The sequence below is a fragment of the Meleagris gallopavo genome, chromosome 7, assembly GCF_000146605.3.
Source record: "Meleagris gallopavo isolate NT-WF06-2002-E0010 breed Aviagen turkey brand Nicholas breeding stock chromosome 7, Turkey_5.1, whole genome shotgun sequence".
Classification (NCBI taxonomy): domain Eukaryota; kingdom Metazoa; phylum Chordata; class Aves; order Galliformes; family Phasianidae; genus Meleagris; species Meleagris gallopavo.
The window spans coordinates 35,873,381-35,894,264 of NC_015017.2; the positions used below are offsets into that span (position 1 = coordinate 35,873,381).

At 39.5% G+C, this 20,884-nt stretch overlaps 1 protein-coding gene and 1 long non-coding RNA gene across 2 annotated transcripts; both read right to left on the reverse strand.

Moving 5' to 3' along the window:
- LOC116216840 lies at positions 1-5,929 on the reverse strand. The gene is made up of 2 exons (XR_004160396.1): positions 5,250-5,929; positions 1-1,894 (listed from the first exon to the last, which is right to left on the reverse strand). It is a non-coding gene; the product is annotated as an uncharacterized LOC116216840 (long non-coding RNA).
- Positions 5,930-12,055: 6,126 nt separating this feature from the next.
- DDX18 (DEAD-box helicase 18) lies at positions 12,056-20,883 on the reverse strand (the record flags this gene model as incomplete). The annotated part of the gene is made up of 13 exons (XM_010714107.3): positions 12,056-12,198; positions 12,745-12,922; positions 14,090-14,146; positions 14,929-15,042; positions 15,710-15,862; positions 16,243-16,404; positions 17,022-17,161; positions 18,277-18,391; positions 18,479-18,678; positions 18,785-18,885; positions 19,700-19,835; positions 20,330-20,461; positions 20,634-20,883. Coding segments are annotated over 13 exons (1,881 nt in total), but the record flags the coding sequence as incomplete, so codon positions are not given.
- Position 20,884: the final 1 nt, after the last annotated feature.

The following is a 20,884-nucleotide window of genomic DNA, read 5'->3' on the forward strand; positions in this document are numbered from 1 at the left end:
TTTTTAAAGGTTTCTTCCTCTGTAAGCCTATTTCCTGAAAAATCAGCTCATTGAAACACAATCTTAGGTCCCACTTTGTGTAACTGCCAGTATTCATGCACACCAGAGAGGTGGGGAATTGCTATTTGCTCCTTAGAGCCAACTTTGCCTAAATCAGGCATGTAAGTAGGACACACGTATGAGACAGTACACAAATCTTACTTGTTTGGATGGTGGCTGACATACACTTAGGATAGTCTTTTATCTGAAGTTTCTAAACACTGTCTTGTTTATTCAGCAGCCACCAGAGCTGGGTGGTGGGCTGGTCTCCATGATTTTCCAGGCAGGAACTACATCCCATCCAGCTCTTCAGGCAGATTTGGTGCCCGTAGGTGTTCAGCAGCATGTTGCCATAGGCTGCCAATACCTGGTTTCTTGATGACTGTGGTGCTGACTATCTTAGAAGTTACTGGTGCCAGGGGAATTTGTCAGCCTGTATTTTCATGGCTAAATCCTTAGTTTCTGCCTGCATCACTCTTCATGAAGAAATGGCTTGGCAATTCTCAGGTAAAACAGGTTTTTAGAAAGAGAGATTGAGGCTTATATTGTAGGAGCTGGACACAGAACATAGGAAGCTATTAACATTGTATGTTCACGTCCCTTTTTTTAAAGCCTTTGGATTTTTGCACAATCTGTGGATTCCAAGAGCACAAAGCCCCCTACGCCTTAATTCATATGGCACTGCAGGGTTCTTGGAACCTTGCTGTAAGAGGCAGTAGTGCCTTTCTGCTGAGCAGTCATCTCCACCAAGTTCTAGGTGGAGTAAAATCAGCATTAAGAAATGAAATGAGGCCAGTGTGTTTAGGCAGAAATAACTGGTTTATTCCAAACTGGCAACTCATGTTTAGAAAAATAAACATATGTCTAAGTACTGCTAAATGATCTTTCTTTAGAATACCTTCTTAAAAATCATTTATTATTGTTTTTTATTCAAGATACTTTATTGTTCATCTTCATGATGAACACAGCCCCTCAGCCAGACTAAGGTGTGGCTTTGAGGCTGCTTAGTCACCCCTCTTAATATCAAGAGAAAGTCAGCAATGAACTGAATGCAGCATGTTCATTCTTTCTATTCTCTCCTTTCCAAAAAAGTCCCCAAAATAAAACCAGCATCCTGTGCACATCACAAACATTTCAGTGTTACTCAATCCACACGTTCCCCTTGGTGCCCTTGCTGATGATGAGCAAGCTGCAGGATGGCACCTGTAGTTGGCTGGATGAGATGACTTAGCTTAGACTTGACATTCTTGGTATTAGATAGATACAGTTCTTTGCTTGCACACTTGAACAGACAACAGTTCAAAGAAGGGAGATATTCACTGCTTCTTTCTTTGTCACACTCTGGAGTAGCATATCTGTATTTCCAAGGGGGAACTGTAAGCTGACTGTAGGTCAATATGCAATCATCTTCAGTTTTCTTTGCTGCTAAATCCCCTTAACGAGATCTTGTGCTTGAAGTCTGCGTGTATCACTGGCACGTTTCCCTCCAGAAATCTCTGTATGGTGCAATAAAGGAATCATTTCCTTCTCTGTCCCCCTTTATCTCTGCTTCAGGAAAAGATTCTTGAAGGCATGGTTGTAATATTTGTTAAATGCCGTATAAATGAAAGGATTAAAGGAAAAATTGGAGTAGCCAAGCCAAAGCAAAATGCTTTTCCAGATGCGTGGCATGTTGCAGGAACAGAGGGGACTTAGTAATTCCGTGATGAAGGAGATCCAGCACAATACAAGAACTCCAACTGAGATGCCAACTATCAAAGCAGCTTTTTTCTGTTCCTTCTATGTTTCTCCATCTATCTGAAAGTGGTAGCTGCATGACGAGCTGTAAACACCGTCTGTGCTAAGCTTCCTTCACCTCAAAACAAAAGAAAACATGGATTCTTAGCAAGGCAATTTATCTGAGGGAAGTATTTTTAACTGACAACGTGACATCTGTGTTCCTACCACAAAAGGCCCCAACTCCATTCTTTCCATGCTAAAAGAAAGAAAGTGTTCCAGACTGCCAAATTTACCAGGCTTCTCATTATGGTGGAAAAGCTGCTGAGTGTGACTGACAAACTACAGTGAATAAGGAGTCGTGTGATGCCAGGTGTGTTGCATTTCACTCACACCAACTCAGTACTGCCACAAGTACTTTGCTGCCAGAAAAGCACCATTTCAGTCAGTCTCCTGTTCATACTCTGGCTTCCACAGGAGGTACACAAGAGGGGAAAGAGTCAGCTACTCCTGCTGCCAGCAGTACTCCTTGCCTGTTACTAAATTAGCCATGTATTTTACATGCACGACCCTTTGTGTGAGCTTCAGAATACATGGAGGGTTTCTGTTTAATATGAGGAGAGCAACTTAGCAAAGGAAGCATTGGCAAGGGCTAGACCATCACTCTACAAGATAGATAGCCCTGTCTTCACCCTCAAACGCGAGACGTGACTGCAGAATGCGTGAGCAGCAGATTACGAGTGCAGGCAAATAATAGAGGAAAATGAAAACCACATCTGTCCTGACAATTAAAATGGGACACCCCTCACGTAGCAACGATCACATCATTTGTCTTTGGAAGGACTTGCTCTGCACATCTTTCATCACTCTCTGCAAAAAGGGATGCGTGTATGACACGAGGACAACTTCGTGACACGCAACCCTGAAAGATTATGTGTTAGCCCTGAGGAACAGCTACATCAGTGTGCTCCTGGGAAGAGCCATCCTAAGGACTTTGTCACTAGCACATGGCAGTTTGGTACTACATTTAACCTTAACCTTGTTTAACTCCTTCAGAGAAGGAGAATCTTCTCTTGCTCCTATACTGTCCTAACAAGTTCCACGGGCTGGAGAGGCTGCATAGAGCAAATTGCTGGACAGCACTGTGCCTTTAGCAGCTGTGGGACCTTGCCCAGTTTCCATCAAAGGAGTGGGAAGGACTCCCACAAAACTGATAGGCTTTGGTCAGGCTCTAATTACACACCTAGTGTACAAACTACTTTGAAAGAGGGAAAACAACAACAGCACATCAACAAAACTTGACTGCTAATTCCGTATGCTGAAATGTAATACTGACCCTGTAATTGCTACACATAAGCAATCCTGACATTTAGATTCTGCCAAGCCTTGTATTTGTGACTTGATTGATCAAAAGGGCATTATCCAGCAGTTTCTGCTGTCCTTCAACTCTCTCATTTATTTCAATTGAACTTTTTACAGATGGAATTATTACCTACTGTCAACAAGATATGACAGGGTGCAGCTGTCAGTAACAGCTTTTTTTTTTTTTAACATGAGGTTCATTTATGTCAGTACTGACTGTATAATTCACTTCTTAAGGAGTTTTATGACAAGTGAGCAAATGATTACAAAGCATCAGACTGATTTAGGCTCCCAAACCTGCAATTTTTGTTGTTGTTTGTTTCAAGGGAAAGTAAAAAAAACCCCAAAACCTCTCATTTTCAAAGAGGAAAGAGGACTTCATTGCACCATGTCACTATATATACTATATTAAAACTAAGAGCTATTGCATATCCATCTTTTTTTTTTTTAGAAGACTGTCATAACTGTTTTTCCTCAAGTAAAATCATAACCAAGAAGGACTCAAAACAGTTGGTTTGTGTGAGTATAGAAAGACATTCTGTGTACGCCAACTCTCAGTTCAGAGAGATGCCCTTTCCCTGTGTCCATACACCTGTGCCTGGTTCTGTCAGCTGAAAAGCTGTGTTTGAAAACATCCTGCTATCATCAGAATCATTCCACTTGTTTTTTTCAGGCATTTCTACTGGCATATGAGTACTATGACCTCAAATCTTTTTAAAATTAACTTGCTAGAATTAACCAGCCATGCTGCTGGCATGCCTCAGGCCATCAATGGCAGCTCTGGCATATAGCTCCAGCCCAGCAGTACCTGACAGCTGCCTCCTGAGCACAGCACGGACACCTCTCCCAGCAGGGATCGCTGCTATTGCTGTCACCTTCAGGCTGAGAAGTGCTGCCTTTGGCAGCGACAGCTCAAAGCCCCATGGTGCTCCTCAGAACAACCACTGCTGGACACCAGGTGAGAGTTGCCTGGTGAGAGGTGAGAACTGCCATAAACAGACTGCACTGCACTCCTGGAGTAACAGAGTGACAAAGAATAGTGTTGCAGGGTGAGGATGACAGGATCATGGAAGGATGTGGTGAAAGAAAGCAGAAATAGGAGAGATACTGAAGAAGAAAAAAGTGAAAAATTAAAAGCTGTTGGGCAAAGCAAGAGAGGTGAAATAAAATTTGTCCCATCAGAGAGAGGGACGGTGCTGATGCTGACAGCCTAATTCCTCCCAGAGGAGGAGAGGCAAAGCCCAACACCTCACTAGGTTTGCACCTACCATGGCAATGTTATCTTTGTGAATGTGTTTTTAAAAAAATGAATTTGTTTCGCTAAAGGAACAGTAATGATGCATCTGAAGGTTCTTCTCCAGCATTCCTTGGGGAGCTGCTACTGTTCTGGTGGGCACAGTGGATCCTGCTCCTATAAGGGACAAGTCTCAGTCTCTTAGAAATGAAACTGAGAAGCTTATCCTTTACATCAGCTCCCTTGATCCACAGGGTTCATATATGAACGTGTGCAGGCTGATGGGAATGGGGCAGGTTGGCAGCATATACCAACTGCAGATTCAGTAAGCGCTGCTATAGAAGAACTTGCTGTCAAGCACAGTGAATATAAAGTGAAAAATTTCCAGCTTGAGCATTTGCTGAGATTGCAGTGATAACTATACTGGCAAACCCCTCAAACCTGGGTCTTCAGCCCTTCTGTCAGTACAGCTCAAAGCAGCTTCTGGCACTGCAGCAGCACAAGGTGCTGCCAGCCAAGCTGTGTCCATTTGTGACGTACCAACAAAGTGCATCTGTATGGGCTAAAACTTAAGCAACAATGCCTCAGCTCTATTAGCTCTCCGTCATTTTAGATTACCAGTATTCTTGTATATAACTTTGTACATAACTTTGTACATAACTTTGTCCCAGTCTTGCAGTGCGTGCACCTATCATTTATTCTCCCAGCTCGCTTAGAAAAATAAAGAGAATAAAACTCTTCTCCAAGAGTGACACTTTCTGACTGGCTGATTACAGCCCCGTAATTGAGCTAAATTCTCCTGAGAGCCCCAGGGCACGTCTCGGACCGTGCTGAAATCACCGATGCAGGAGACAGGCACCTGGGGGACGCGGTGCACATCCCCACCTCTCCCCCTTACCTGGGCTGCGCGTTCCTCCTGTGGTCCCCGTGCACGGCTTTGCCGCCTCGTAGGTCTTCCATTAGAAGAGGACCTCACGGACGGGACAGGTAGAACGCCGCGCAGGTTGGGGACGACAGTGTAGAAAGCCTGCTGGCTGCCCGGGCAAAGCTCTTGCTTAGAGCTGCAGCTCTGCCCGCAGCCAGAGAGCGGGGCCGGGTGAGTGCCGTCATGACGCTGGAGGAGCTGCGGCGGGAAAGCGGCGCGTGTTCCGTGCCGTGAGCTCCACGTCGGCCCCTCCCCGCAGCCCTACCGGGCTGCAGCCGCGCGGCGGACGGCTCGCGGGAGGCACTGGGAGGCGGCTCCGCCATTCCCGCCCCGCGGCACGGTAGCCTCTGAGGAGAGCGATCCGCCCTCGGCTCCTCGCTGCCCTGAAAGGCTGCGGGATGCCCCTCTCCTCACAGCCCAGCCCCCTCCCGCAGCGTTGGGGGTGGTTTTGGTCCCGCAGGTACCTTGTGTCCCAAATCCTGACGTCCTTTATAACCCCGAACGTGCGCTTCCGTCCCGTTTCCCTACATTTTCAGTGCGTTTCAGTGGAAGTTACTCGCAAAACACAACACAGGCTCCTTTCCCATCACTGAGTTACTCGCTGCTGCCGAGGGCTCCCGAACGCTGTTCGCAGTGGAAACAGGATGAGAGAAGGTCAGTGAAGCACATTTCCTTGCAAATATGAGGCTCTCACGCTTGCATCATCTCTCTGCTCCCCACATGAGCAATAGACGAGCAGCACCTGAAACAATCAGGCGATGGTGAGCGTTATCAGCCCGTGACTGCTTCACAGGTGCCTTTCCATGCTTTTTGCATCATTCCTTTCTAATTTGTGCCTGCTTTTGTTCATTATGATTGTAATTAATGTTGCTTCTTAAATGCCAGCTAAAGAATCTTCAAACAATGTTTTGTTTTTTTGTAAAAGTCACTCAGAAATAAAGGAAACAAGCAGATGAAAAGGCCCTTTAACTTCTGGTGGCGTTCCCTCCCCACCCCCCCATTTATTACATGCAGTTCATGTGCCACACATGGGCAGTCACTTTCCACTCCACACATGAACTTCACTGGAATCTCCCACTTTTTCTTCCCCCTTGGCTGGAATAACCTAATTCTATAATACAGAGCTCTGAATAAAGCCTCTAAAGGATTTTTTTTTTTTTTATAATTACCCCCATTGCTGACTTGTCCTTGTCCTTTGAGTACAAAGGCTGACTGCTCCTCTAAGACTGTGCTGTGGTAAACCATTGCAATGTCTCAGGAACAGGGTATGCTACAAGAAAGTTGAGAGGGAACTTTAAAAAAAACCTGTACTTACAGGTATGTATGTATTCCAAGTAACAGAAAACAAATGCTACATAAAAGAGCAAGAATAAAAAATCCCACCACAAAAGAAAAAAAAATCCAAAATACTTTTTTTTTTTCTTCTAGTGAACCTACAGGACCACACAGTTTAAATTTCTGTATAGTTACAGTATTGCAATAACTATGGTGTCTAAGTCCAATGAAAGCAACAAATATCCTTTGCTTCATTCTCTGATTCTTTCCAATGGCTTCAGAACCTTCTCTGAGCCAGGATATACATATCCTTAGAAGATAACTTGTGTCATGAACTGTGCTTAAAGTGAGCAAATATGTAGCTAAGGACTTGGAGACAAGTAATAGAAGTGACAGCAAATACAAAGTATCATCATTCTTACTGGGTTCTTTCGTGGGCCGGGAAGCCTGGGGAGTAAGAAATGCAAAAGATGGGAACAGTAATCTGCTCAGTATAGAAATATGTTACATTTTCTTTGTGTTTTTTTTTCTCACTTTACTCTGGTACCCTGAAAATGGCAAAGAGAGACTTATGGCGAAGTAGAGTTAAGCAATTTAACAAGTTACAGAATATACTTCCCAGTCCTTATCACTTTACCAAATGCTGCCTTCAAAACACACTTTAGGTTGCTGACATTGAAATTAATCTCCTCTGTTGCAATCTTATCATAATTAAGCTTCCCTTTTCTGTTAGTCTGAGTGTTCCAAAAATAGCTTAATCCTCCCTGCACCCTCACATTTCCTGTCCAAACTCCCTTTCGTATGGTTGTAACAATAAGAAAGATCAACATGATGGAATGGCAAAACAGGTGTAATGACGAAGGGACTAGTGCAACACAAAGGCGTTACAAAAGGAAGAGCTCTCGCTCATCTTTGAAGATCCAGGCTCACAAGGGAAACTCCACAAGAGAGGGATTTCCAACCAGAAATCCTTCCCCAGTGGCAGTCAGACCTTAAATGAAGTCTAAGAGAAGTGCAGCCAAGCTCCACCCATTCCAGTCACACACCTGAATTGCCTTCACCTGTGCTCCCAGGGCTGACTGGGTCCTTTCCCCAGGTGCTCAATCAGTGGGTGAGGCCATGACTCAGCAGTTCCCATACAATGGTCATGCAGACCAACTTCATTACTGCTGTTTTCTAGCATTTTCAAGACCATGCTGCCTAGGAACAGCCTTGGAGAATGATGATGATTTATCTATATAACAGAATTTCAATTAATGTACACTTCTCTCCTGTTACAGCAGCCAATTAAAACACACACACCAGATCTGCAGAAAACTTCAACTGGTAATCTATGATTTAATAAGTCAAATTTGTTTGAATTTTACTTCTTGTTTCTCCTACCACTGATAATCCTGCAGAGGAGCAAGAGCTTTTTACTATTATTTTGTCTATATAGCTGGTATGGACTCTCCACCTGTGAATTTTAATGTTAAATGCTATGTTCAGTTTTTTTTTTGTTGTTTTTTTTTAAGGAATTCATAGCCATTGATTTCTAATTGACTGGTTTGCTGATAAACTCATTGTTCAAATGCCTTTTTGATTCTCACTCTAGCAAACTCCTAATCTGTGCACTAATTTTTTGCCCATTTTGTCCTTAGTTTTAAATTGTGTCTCGTAACAAAGTAAAATAGCCTCCAAACGAGCACCGTAAGAAATCCTGGGCTCTGTCCTCATTGAATTGAAAGCAGGAAGGGCAGCTGACCCTGGACCAGCATGTACAGTGGGACCAGCTAAGATAGTCAGTTTGTTTGCCCTTTCCTCACAGAAAAGCTTTCCTTTATTAAGAGTGAATCTGAACCATGAACACTTATTCAGTGTTAAAAGGAAGATTCAATAACTCATACAAACTCATATGGTCTATTTGAGTGACTTACAGTTTCAGTTATACATTGTAACATTAGACAATATTACTGAGACTCCATGCTCATAGCTAACTGCAACCAATTACAGAGGAGCTCAGAAAACCACACAATTAAGTATCCTCAGAAGTCAGTCAAAATAAAGATGAGCACTTGGAAAAAATTATGCAAGACTTTTCAGGATCTGTTTTTCTTCTTTTTATTATTATTTCAGTTCTTTCAGTTTGAGAAAACACTGCCGAATGACAAATAATAGGCTCTCTTCTAGTTATTAGGATTTTAGATTTCTGTAAAGTCCCCTACAAGTTGAATGAACTAAATAAATATCTCATAAACAGGACAACAATGGAACTAAAACCCAAGTACAAGCTGTAGCTTGTCTGTACCCTGCATTTTTTTTCCACTGTGGCCAGAAGTTGGAGGCTTCTACTCAAATATTATTGTATAATTACATGTTGTTCTTTTTACCCATCTTGTGAGAGTTTCCATTACTAGCTTAAAAACAAATGATCAGGGTAGCTAAAGCATTGATTGCCCTGATACATGAAACAAAAAGGTTAATTACTGCCAATATGTGAACATACTTCTTACTAACAGCAGGTATAAGTAGATAATAACCAGTTCTCAAGTGTTTATTGATAATGAAGAACGAGAACACGTCCTTTGAGTGTGATATTCACTCCAAAACATCCGATTGGCAACACTTTCTGATTGGTCTTGTGCCTCTCTATAACTAGTAGCATTATGGAATAAGAAACCTGTAACATGACAAGATTTTTCATGATTATGAGCAGTAGCTTGACAGTGGAATTCTCCTTTAAGTGCCACTTTTGAGAATTGTCAAAAAGATCTTACAGTTCAAGCAGGACAGTTTTGATCACCCTTTTAAAGTGGTTTAGAGAGTCCAATTTCTTTGTCAAGGTTCTCAGAGAACGAGGGCAATTTCTCAGGGCTCGCAATATTAGTCCCCAGCCTATCAGTCACTGTTATGAGGCAAGCCTTGAGAGTCTGATGGCTGAGGTCTATTAACTGCTCACAAGATTGATAACAGGCTAAGTTGCAAAGGAAACGTTAGATATCCAATTTGACAATCTCTTAAAACTTCTAGCAATACTACAGCAGAACAGACGTTGCTTGATGCACACAGATTTTTAGTCAGAAACTATTTTTCATTTGTAATTCCATAAATGAAGAGAAAGGTAACTGCATCTGCACTTTCATCCATTACTTAGTCTCAGCTCAGAATGTTTGCTTTGGCTTAATTGGGAAATTACAGTGAGAAATAACAGACTTTCAGTCTGTGCAGTCATCATGCACCTAGAATGCATTAATAAAAGAAAAAACTTAATTGGGGTAAGCTGGAGCAATACCATCCAATATTTTAATCTCCCAGTGGAAATTATTTGAAAATTTATTTGTATTGCAACATATAAGAAAACATAGGAAAAATACCTGGGAGAAGTTGGGCAATCTCATGCCAAACCATTCTTTCAGTTTTAATGTCAGACTTCAGAAAGTGACAGTGTCTCAACACATTCAGATAAAGAGGTATGTAGAGGTAGAGGTGTCTGGAAAGGCAGCTTTCTGCTCCCAAAATGGCTAGGAACAACAGAAAAAGGCAGATCTCTGCAAAGTAGTTCTTTGCCTATTTCAAGAGTGATAGGAATTCTGATGTACTTCAAGCCCAGTCAGTTCTGACCCTTTTTTCTGTTTCTAAATAATACTCCATATTTCATTCACACTACTTGTGTGAGCCACAAGCACTTCACTCTTTATATGGGTTTTCTGCAACTTTGCTCACATCTCTTCCCGAAGTAATTAATGTTGCAGTTAATCTGAGTCCCTCAGAGTTAATGTCACTGTATGTTAATTCCCATACTGCAATTGCAAAGAGCATGGATGTAGACAGAACTCTTCAACTGTATGATGCTGTACATGTAAAAATGTGCTATTTCCCTTGTAAAATGTATTATCTCTCTTAAAATATGTTATTAAAAAACAGACATGGAGAGCTTTCTTGACATCTATTAGTTACAAACATTGTTAGCAAAATCAGAATCAAAGACTAGATCTCAATGAGCCAGGCATCACATGCCCAACTATAATTGCTTACCCTACAGTAGAGATTTTTTTGTTTTCATTACAATTCTGGAAGCATGAGACATGCAAACATGTAGTTACAAAAATTTCAGTATTTGGAAGTTCTTAGTATCCAATCAATATTAATAGCCTTTGAAAATTTCTCAAGTAGGGCTAAAAGCTTTTTCAGGTAAAAGGGGGAAAAAAAAAAAAAAGAGGCAACACCGAGGTCTGAGTGCTGTAAGGACTACTGACATAACGTCACACTGCTCCTCCCCTTTCCAATGACCTGGTTTCTCTATGGGTAAGAGAGGCTGCCACTTGTTTCTACTACACTTCAATGCACGCATTAACTTAAATCTGATATACTACTTCAAAAGATCTAAGGGTTCAGTTCATATTGGAATAACTACAATTTTTTTTTTTTAATTATTCAAAGTAGTCCTGGCTTGCCTTTTAGATGATACAGAATAAAGTAATAAAACTTGTTTTACTGCAATCATGTGGGGCCCTGATTCCTAAACATCCAGACTGAGACAAGTCCTTCCTTGCACCAACAGATGTACGTTTTTTAAATACTATCCCCACCACTACCAAAGCCTCATAAATTATTTACTTCTACAAGGGTAGAGACCTCAAAATAACGTAAACAAACAAAAAAAGCCCCCAATCCCTCCCAACACCATATCTGGGCAAAGTCTTTCAAATCATGCAATGTGCTTTTAACTTTCTTTGCCTGTTCATAAGATAATACACCAGACGTTAACAGATTTAAACAGACCACAAAGGAAAAACAAGTAATTCACTGGAATGTTACTGTTTTATCATAATATTAAAGTAGTAATTCTAAGCATGACTCAGATGTAGTATAAGAGGTTTTTTTTTTTAAATCTTAGACACTGTATTTGCTATCCAGATGCTATGAATTAAAATAACTATGAGCTCAGTCATAATTAGATTCAACAATATACAATTATTCTTTTGAAAAAGAACACATTCTTCACCATGTACGATGGACAACAAATTCTGCACCACTAAAATACCCTGCAATGATCCTTGTGAACAAAAACCCTTTATTATTATTATTTTTTTTTTTTACACTGTAAAAATATTTTCAGATACCTATGAACTGAATTTCTTAGCATAATTCTCAAGTGCCCTGCTATGCAAGTCAACTCGCATTGGAACCTGTCCCTGCATTCTGCCTACTTTGACAACTTCCAGTGGTGCCTGTAAAAAGGGTATACATACAGCAAATTTGTCTATAAAAAGTTGTAAATATTCTTTCTTTAATAAATCATTGAGTTGAAATAATTACACTCATCCACCTTCTTCTTTACAAGAAGTTTGACTATCTCTCTTTTCCAAAGAGCCTTCCTGAAATGAAACATTAAGAAGCTCTGAAACAAAAACTTTTCTTTCCCTAAAATGCCAGCAGAGAAGTTGAAAATGGAATTAACTGCCAGACAGTTTCGATCAAGGCAGTCTGCACCAAAGCAAAAAGCCACTGTAATGAATGCACAATTAACGAGAAAATTGTCGATTGTCTGACTTCTTGCTGATGTGTTTGAAGATTTTAGCTTTGTGGACGCTCTTTGGTTTCTGGTAACCAAATCCTCCACCTCCACCTCTTTTCTGTAGTCTTCTGCCTTGGTTGCTGTTCACATCTGGAATTTTATGGGTTAAAGAGCATAACAAAAGCCTTAACTGAAGTGTTGCTTATTGGGTACTGCGAGCATTATTAAGATGACATAATTATTACACAGAACACACAAAGTTGTGTTATGGGTGGACCTGTCATTCTACTGAGCATTTTTATTCTTCCAGCTGTCCAACTAATTCAGCTGAAGAACGACTGCTCCAACTTCTCTCCCTCCACTGGCACGTTTGAGAAGACGGGCCCATACCCCTCTATTTCAGGACAGGCCTTTAGAACATGTATGCAATATTCCCGTACCTACAAGGCTGCAGCAACTGAAGTCCATATCTATATTAAAGCAGATACTTGTAAGCAATTATTAAAACTGGAAAAATTGACATTTGACATTTTCTTTGTCATTATTTGGACACGATGCACGTATGTGACTATTAGCACTACTAAATAAAACCCAACAAAGAAAACAATTTGAAATAGCATACCTACCTCCTACAAACCTAAATTTAACATTTTTAAAGCAGAAATTCAGCTTTGAAACACAGCAGTAAAAGGATACTGAGGTCAACGTATGGAGGGACTTTAAAGCCAAAAGAGAGGCTGACTTTGTTAAGATCCAAGTTACCCACATTATAGATCTGCTTCAGAGAATGGGAGTCATAAGCTCTGATGTAAGCTTTGTATGCTTCCTGGGCTGACTTGTGAAGGAAGTAGTTCTTCTCAATCAGTTTCTCCAGCTGATGAGGAAGAAAAAAAAGACAATACATTATGGAATTATGGCTATAACAATAAGTTACATGCAAGCCAATTATTTACTGTGTGCACTGCAGTGCCATTCATTACTCACTTTAATAAGACCGTACTATGACAGCAGAGCACACATCTACAGTGCTTTTACAACCAGGCACTGAAGCCTGAAGCTGAACTGTAGTACAAATCTTTAGCAATGAGAAACTTTACAAAAACATTAAATTAGGTTGTCCTGATGAAGCTTACTGAGAGGAGAATCGTATGATTCTATGAGTAAATAACTTCAGCCACAGTTAAGTGCACTGAGAATTAACAGACAATGACAATACACTTAATTCAGACATCTAAACTATACCATTCCATATAATTTTGCTTATAGCTCTATCTAAAATGCTGGAAATTCACTGTAAAATGCACAGTATTATTTTAAGACAAAAATGAAGATGCACCAGTGTAGACTGAAGTACTTTATTTGTTGAGAGCTAAGTTCCCAAAGCTTAGATCTGAGTGTCTCATTTGATGCTAGCATGCATTAGTTTGGCAAACTAATGTTAAGTTACGAATTAGGTATTAGTACTTCCTAACTATTCTTAATCACTAACAGATTCTGTAAGAACTGTCCTCACTGCTTCTGGTATTTACTATGTCAAATTTAAGTTATTACGAAGTAACTTCACACAGCTTTTAAGAAAATGATTCACAGAACTGAATAAAAATAAAAATTCACATCTACAGAACTATCTGTGCTATTCTCTTCTACTTTGTCCTCCATGGTTATTTTTGTTGGATAGAAGCATGTGCCAAGTTTGGCTGACACAAGGCTTCATTAATACCAGCTTGATAAAATATACTTGGAACAAATGCTGGCATTTCTAGGTGTTGGTACTGGATTTCTTTCTGTATGCTGAAGGCTGAGCAAATTTTCTTGTAAAAGATTAGATACTCAGAATTAATGTAAGCATGCATAACCATTCAATAAAAGCTACTGGAAACACTGTTTGCTATCTAGACAATATTCTATTCAAAAGCTGAAAGCATATTTACACCACTATGATTTTGCAATGTACTGTGGAAAAAAACAATCTTTACAAGCAAATGCATATGGTGTGATACCAGCAGTTTAGTACTGGATATTAAAATTCTTCATTTCATACCTGAGACTGGATATCTGAAATCTTCGACCAGGAAAACTCAAATTCACTGAGTGGTACCTTAGAAGAACAAATCAATAAATGCATAATCTGGACTATTTCTATTGTACAAACAGTAAGATGTAAGACAAATTAGAACAGACCTGACAGAAAGATGACTCTTTTTTTTAAATAACACAGCTTTATTTGTCAATAAATCTAAAGCCCAAGGGCACTTTAACTTAAAGTATACCTTACATGTTTTTAGGTTTTTGACATCTTCTACTTAAAACAATGACAACGATATTAGTAATCCTTACCTGAAACATATTTACTCTGCATAAATAGGCCAGCATTGTATTTACTTTAAATTAGGGTAATAAAGATACTCTTTATGACCCTTTCACTACATTAATTACAAATGACAAAAGTCTGGACTGTGAACATCCCCATAAGGAAAGTCCCTATGAGCCTATGAGCTATAAGTTCTCTCTTATTAAAATGGTTACATTTGAAAGAAGGCTACCTGTCTTTTGGAATTGAGAAGAGTGCCATTATTTTAACAGAAAAGTAAGAACTGCACTAGCCAGCTCCCAGTATCTTTTCATGAAGAGGTCATAGGAAAATTATGTTTTAATAATGCACATTGCACAGCTGCAAAGCAACTGTTAATACACACAGTCACCTTTGAGTCTAACAGTCAGCAGAACAGAGTCAGATGTTCAGTTACGTAGTTTCTAAGTAACAAAATTATTTATGCTCAGAAATTAAAATGTTCTGTTAATCACTAAGGTTTCTGCCTTTAAAATCGTGACTGCACAGTAAAAACAAAAAAAACAAAAGAATTCAAGATGTAAGTTTACCCTGGCTTGTTTCAGGTAACGAAGAAAGCCCAGTTCTTCTGGACGTAAAATGAGCAGAGCATGTCCTCTACCATTTATACCTCTGGCAGTTCTACCAACACGATGAATATACTCCTTTTGCAGAGAGGAAAAAAACAGTTAAGTCCAGGCAGTCTTTCATATAAGCAGCAATACGAACAGTTTTTATGGAAAAAGCATTTAACATTAACAGTGTCACGCAACATCAGTTTTGTTTCAAAACTTTCTTAGCACTGACATACAGAGGAGGCAAACCAAGTGCTGAAGAAGCAAAGCACATAACTAGTTGAGACAGAAATCCCTGACTAGAAGCATCTTACCTTCTACTGAAGAAAAAAGAACCTTAGCCTAATGTCACTGAAAATTTAACTTTACTTGCTATGTTTGTCAAGGTATCCAAGTTTTTAAGTCTTTCTTGTTTGCATTGGACATTTCTTCAAATGAGAATTCTAGTTTTTAAATAATCGAGTTTTTAATAGAAAAGCTGTTATGAGACCCAAGCATGCATATATAAATTCATACTCCTAAGAAGTATTTTGTTTAGCTGATTAGATTTTAAATTACTTTGATACCATGAAGAGTTATGTTCTATGTCTTCACTAGCTGCAGCATTTCCCAGGACCTGGTGGAGATCAGTGGATGAAAGCAGCTGCTAGAAGTGAACACAGCTGAATTCTGACCTCTGTCGAGCAGAAGATTCAGGTTCTCTCTGCAGTGACACTCACAGCTAGGATTTGAAGGTATTTTTATTTTCACAACTTACTTTTGGATCATCTGGGGGGTCATACTGGACAATCCAGTCCACCTCAGGAATATCCAGTCCTCTGGCAGCTACATCAGTGCACAACAGAATTCCAGATTCTGCATTACAGAACTGGAAAAATGTTGTAGTACGTTTTGTTTGTTTCTGCTTGCCCTAAAACAAAAAAACAAATCAAACAAAACAAGAAAATAACCCAAAGAACACATAAAGGATGTCCACTAAAAAAAAAAAACCTTGCCAGTTTTTAAGCTTAAATGTAATTTGTCATATTATATCACTGCCAAAAAAAAACAAAAACTTTAGGGCATCTTTCTACCTTGTGGATTTGCACAGACCAAGCAGAACAATTTCACCGTGAAGAAGCAATGCTATCACAGTAAACTGGTAACTTCAGAGGTTACACTGTATATTCAAGGCACTAAAAACTCAAATTACTTAAGCATTACTTTCAGAGGGACTGCATAAAAACCTGATGTTTAGAAACAGGCATTATCAGATTCATTAAAAATAAATCAACACATAAAAATACTTACATGAATGGCCAAAACAGGCAAATCAATGTAGTTGAGTAATTCATAGTGGTACTTCACTGACATACACGAAGAAAAAAATACCATTAGTTTCTTCTTCCGGTTCTTCTTCAGGAACGTGAAGAGCAAAAGGAATCTTTTCTCAGATGGACATACTACATAGCCCTGGAAATTGTTGAAATATTGTTAAATTAAACAGTACAGAACACATTTTTTGCAGGGGACTCTTGGCAAAAGTTAATTTTAAGCTATACAGAATAAAGCCATCTGATTTACTGTCTGCTTCTCACTTTGTTATATGAAACTCCTTAAATACTGATGACAGCAAAAACTTACTCTACAAATTACAAAAGAATTTTATTGAATTCTGCTACTAGTTGACTCTTTAAAGGTAACATCTATTTACTGGTATTTTAAAACAATTATTTTATCAACTGCACCTAGAAACTAAGCTGCAACTCCATTTAGCCATCATCTTAAGTAGAAAAAACAAAATCTCAAGTGTTCTCTAGTCAGTAACACACTGCTTATCTACATAATATAGATAGGTATGTCATATAGTTAGTTACACTTTCTAACTACTGTCTATATTTTTACTTCATGAATTTTTTACATGACCTTTTAGATGGAGTGAATAAAACCCTTTAGGTAACTGTTAACTTTGGCCCATTAGGATGTTAAACACTTCAAGGGATGGGCATTCATACAACCCATCTAAAAAGAACGTAGGGTCTGTTGGTTTTTCTCAGCTCATAACCCTTTAAGTAACATTTATGTTTTACCTGTTCAAGACCATCTACCGTTGCTGTCTCCTTGTTATCATCAACTCCTACATACAGTGGTTCTTTCTTCAGAGAGATCCTGGCTAGATCTTCCACCTTCCTGGTTTGCGTAGCAGAAAACAGCATCGTCTGCCTGCGCTCTGAAGATGGTTTATAAGAATGCTTAATTTTTTAAATGAGAATTCAAATAGCAGATACTTATTCTTAATCTTATACTTAATCTTTAATTGCAAACTCCCCTGGAACTATTCTTCACCTTTTTTCCATTAATTTAAAATACACTGCTACTGATAAACAAAGGCAGGTATAGTTACATTGTGTGTTGCATTGCACGATATTTACTTTGGCTGCCACCATCTCCAAAATCTTAATGCATTTCAGCTTTGCTAAACTTTCCTTAGACAATCTATAACATACACACTTTTGCATGTTTGGAATGTGGCTGTGCATGTTCAATGGGTCTTCAAGCAGGTGTACTCAACCGTCTGCCTATTATATCCCAACATAATTATATACCCTGATACCATAACATTACAAGAGTAAAAGAGCATAAGTATAAGAGCAAAAATGCACTTAGCCTGTTCAATTTTACATCTACAAGAACAGCACCAATTGGTCTCGTGGAATAACTGGTGACACCATTTTCAGAAAGATTTTGGTTATTTTGAGTGTTTTAAAATAAATTCCTTCTCAGGGAAGGAAAACAAACTAAAATCAAGCAAGATAGAAATCTTTCATCTATCACTTCCCAAAGTCATTTTCCCCACTCTTTCTTCACTTAGTTTTAGTGAAGATCACTTACATTTTTCATATGTTGTTAGTTACAAAGAATAATTAAACAAAAGTAAAGAAAAGTAGGGTATTCATTCATCTCTCCAGAACACATTAAAAAAATCCAACTGAATAGACAGATGTTTTTCTTATTACTTCCTTATTTAAGTCTAATTAGGAAATAACAAATAGCAGGAAATAAACAAGTAAAGAAAAATGAACGAAATACTGTAGGCATTAAGCTAAAATGTTTTTATATGAACAAAATCATATTCCTAAAGTGCATAAGGACGCAGAAAACCAGGTCCTTCAGATAAACGATGCTAAACAACATATTTTAGCTACCAGAAAAAATGGACGGAGTTCAGACACTCCAAGGTACATTTACAGAATTATAAGAATTAATGACTTCTCTTATAATAATTCAGTTATAAAGACAACATAATGTCAAGTAATTTCTAGGAAAGAGTTTTTTTCTCCTTACTTGGTAGAAGTTTTATGATCTGTTTCATTTCTTCCTCAAATCCAACCTCTAAGATTCGATCTGCCTCATCAATCACCAAACACTGCAAGTTCTTGTACATGAAACCTGGAGTGTTCTAAAAGAATAACAAATTTAAAGTCAGATGGGGACAAAGGTCTCATTACCTTCTATTAAAGTAAGAAGCACCGTTATTTTTGTATACCTGCATATGATCCAGAAGTCTTCCCGGTGTTGCTACAATTATGTTGATTCCATTTCCAAGTTTCTGAGCTTCTGCTGACCTGTTACTGCCCCCCATGATCAGACCATAGGTGTGAACATGATGATTCATAACTTCTTTAAGAACTCCATAGGTTTGCATGGCAAGCTCTCGAGTAGGTGAAAGAATAATAACTCCTGTCCCTAAAACACACATCAGTCGACCCAGGTTAAGTTACAGTTCCTCCAGTCCCTTTCACAGTCGCATCCCTCAACATTTGGGTCACTACAAAATGAAGGAAATGCTTACCATTTCTAGGCATGAATTTTAATTTGTAGATGAGCTCTACTGCAGGAATGAGAAATGCAAGTGTTTTGCCACTGCCTGTTTTGGCAGCTGCTAAAATATCCCTGCAAAAAGCAAAGTTACAAAAAGTAGCGTTAAGGTCATCCTACAGAGAAAAAATAAATCCTATTCTGAATGATGTTGACTATGTGAAAATGTAACATGGTTTTAACCTAACTAAAATTAAGTGCCCCTTGACAGATACTGTTCACAGCTTGGTCTCTTATTTCTCTTGAGTATCTAACAAAACACACTGATACACTGACTGTGCTGCTTTCAAAGCCAAATGAAAACAATTTCCATTAACTTACTGTAATAATTGGAAAGATCAACACAATGGAAAGGTGATACAAGAGGTGTAATGACACAGTGACTAACGCAGTACAAAGATATTATAAGGGAAGAAAAAAGAACTGCTCACTCCCCAAAGACCTAGGCTCACAGTGGACAATTTCACCAAAGATTTGGTGAAAGATGGACAATTTCCACCAAAGATCTCCAGAAGGAGATCCTTCCCCAGTGGCAGGCAGCCCTTAAATGAGGTCTAAGAGAGGTGGAGCCAGGCTGTACCCCATCCCACACTTGAATTGCCTTCACCTGTGCTCCCAGGGGTGACTGGGTCCTTTCTCCAGGTGCTCAATCAGTGGTTCAAGCCATGTCTCAACAGTTCCCATACAACTTACCCTAAGTATTTGTTCACACATAACATATACTCTTCACTAATTTGTATTTACAACTACAAACGAAATATTTAAATTACAAAATAATGTTTCAAAAAGAGCATAGCTCCAAAAAGCCACATTTCTTGTACCTAATTTATTACCAACATTTACGCAACATTTGAGGTCAGTAAAGTAATTAAAAAGATATATTTCTTACCTGCCTTCCAGAAGAGGTTTAATACTTTTATGCTGAATTTCTGTCATGTGTGTAAAACCCATATCACTGATGCCTTTCAATGTATTCTCACTTACAAGACCAGCAAGGGAAGTAAAAGAATTGTCTTCAAAGGCACCTGAAGAGAGAGAGGGAGAAAAACATTCACTATCTTCAACTCTGTCCATCCCAAGACTGCCCAGTAAGAAATTTACCTTACAAACAACTTCTCACAGTCCTTCCTACTGTAAAATTTTAAGATGCTAAAAAATATACTCTGCATGAATGTATTCCCAAGGATGCCACAGAGACCTGTTAAAAACGAACGATTACACTGCTTCTCATGCCAATCAGCAATACAACTCTATTTAACTGGCCTTTTTTTCCCCCATATTTAAACATGTGCACGTACATTTCAAAACTGTTTTTCAAAAGTCATTTTAAGACCAAAAGTCATGTACGTATAATGCAAATTTCAAAGAACAGTAACTGAATTATAACACTGCAGCTGCCAATATCACATCACCTATGTTCAAACACCAGGTTTTTAATGCAAACTTGAGAACTTGCTCTGGAAGAAAGCTTAAGAACTGGGATTCTTGTACACCTATGAAAAAAGAGAACACAATATACCTGTTAGACCCAGAGGTAAACTGGGCACTTCATCCTCCTCTTCTGCTTCTTTCTCTTCAGAATCCTGCCCATCTTCACCTCCTGCCTCCACAGATACGTCTTCTTCAGCCTTTGCTTTCTTAGTTTCTGTACCTAGGACAGTGTTTTACAGAAGACAAGCCATTCTCAGTGAGAAGTACAAGAAATACGTTTCTCATCCAAAGCTGTGACCCCATCGCGTGCTGGAAGGGATCAGGAGAAGGGGAGACAAGGTTTCTGTGCAGCTTTCAGACGCAGACAGCACAAACGCACATTACAAACGTACCTCCCTCGGGGCCAGCCGCAGCTTTCCTCTTCTTCTTCTTCCTCCTCTTCGCCCCAGCGGCCTCAAGGCCCGGCGCTGCCCGCTCACCCGCCTCTGTCTCTGCCTCCGCCTCGGGGGCCGCCGCCTCCTTCACCTCCTCGTCCTCCTCCGGGGGGCCCAGCGAGGCCCGGCCTGGGCACGGAGAGGGAGATGAAGAAGAGCCGTAAGACGCGGCACTCAGAGGCTCCGGGACCGCCCGCCCGCCCCGGCCC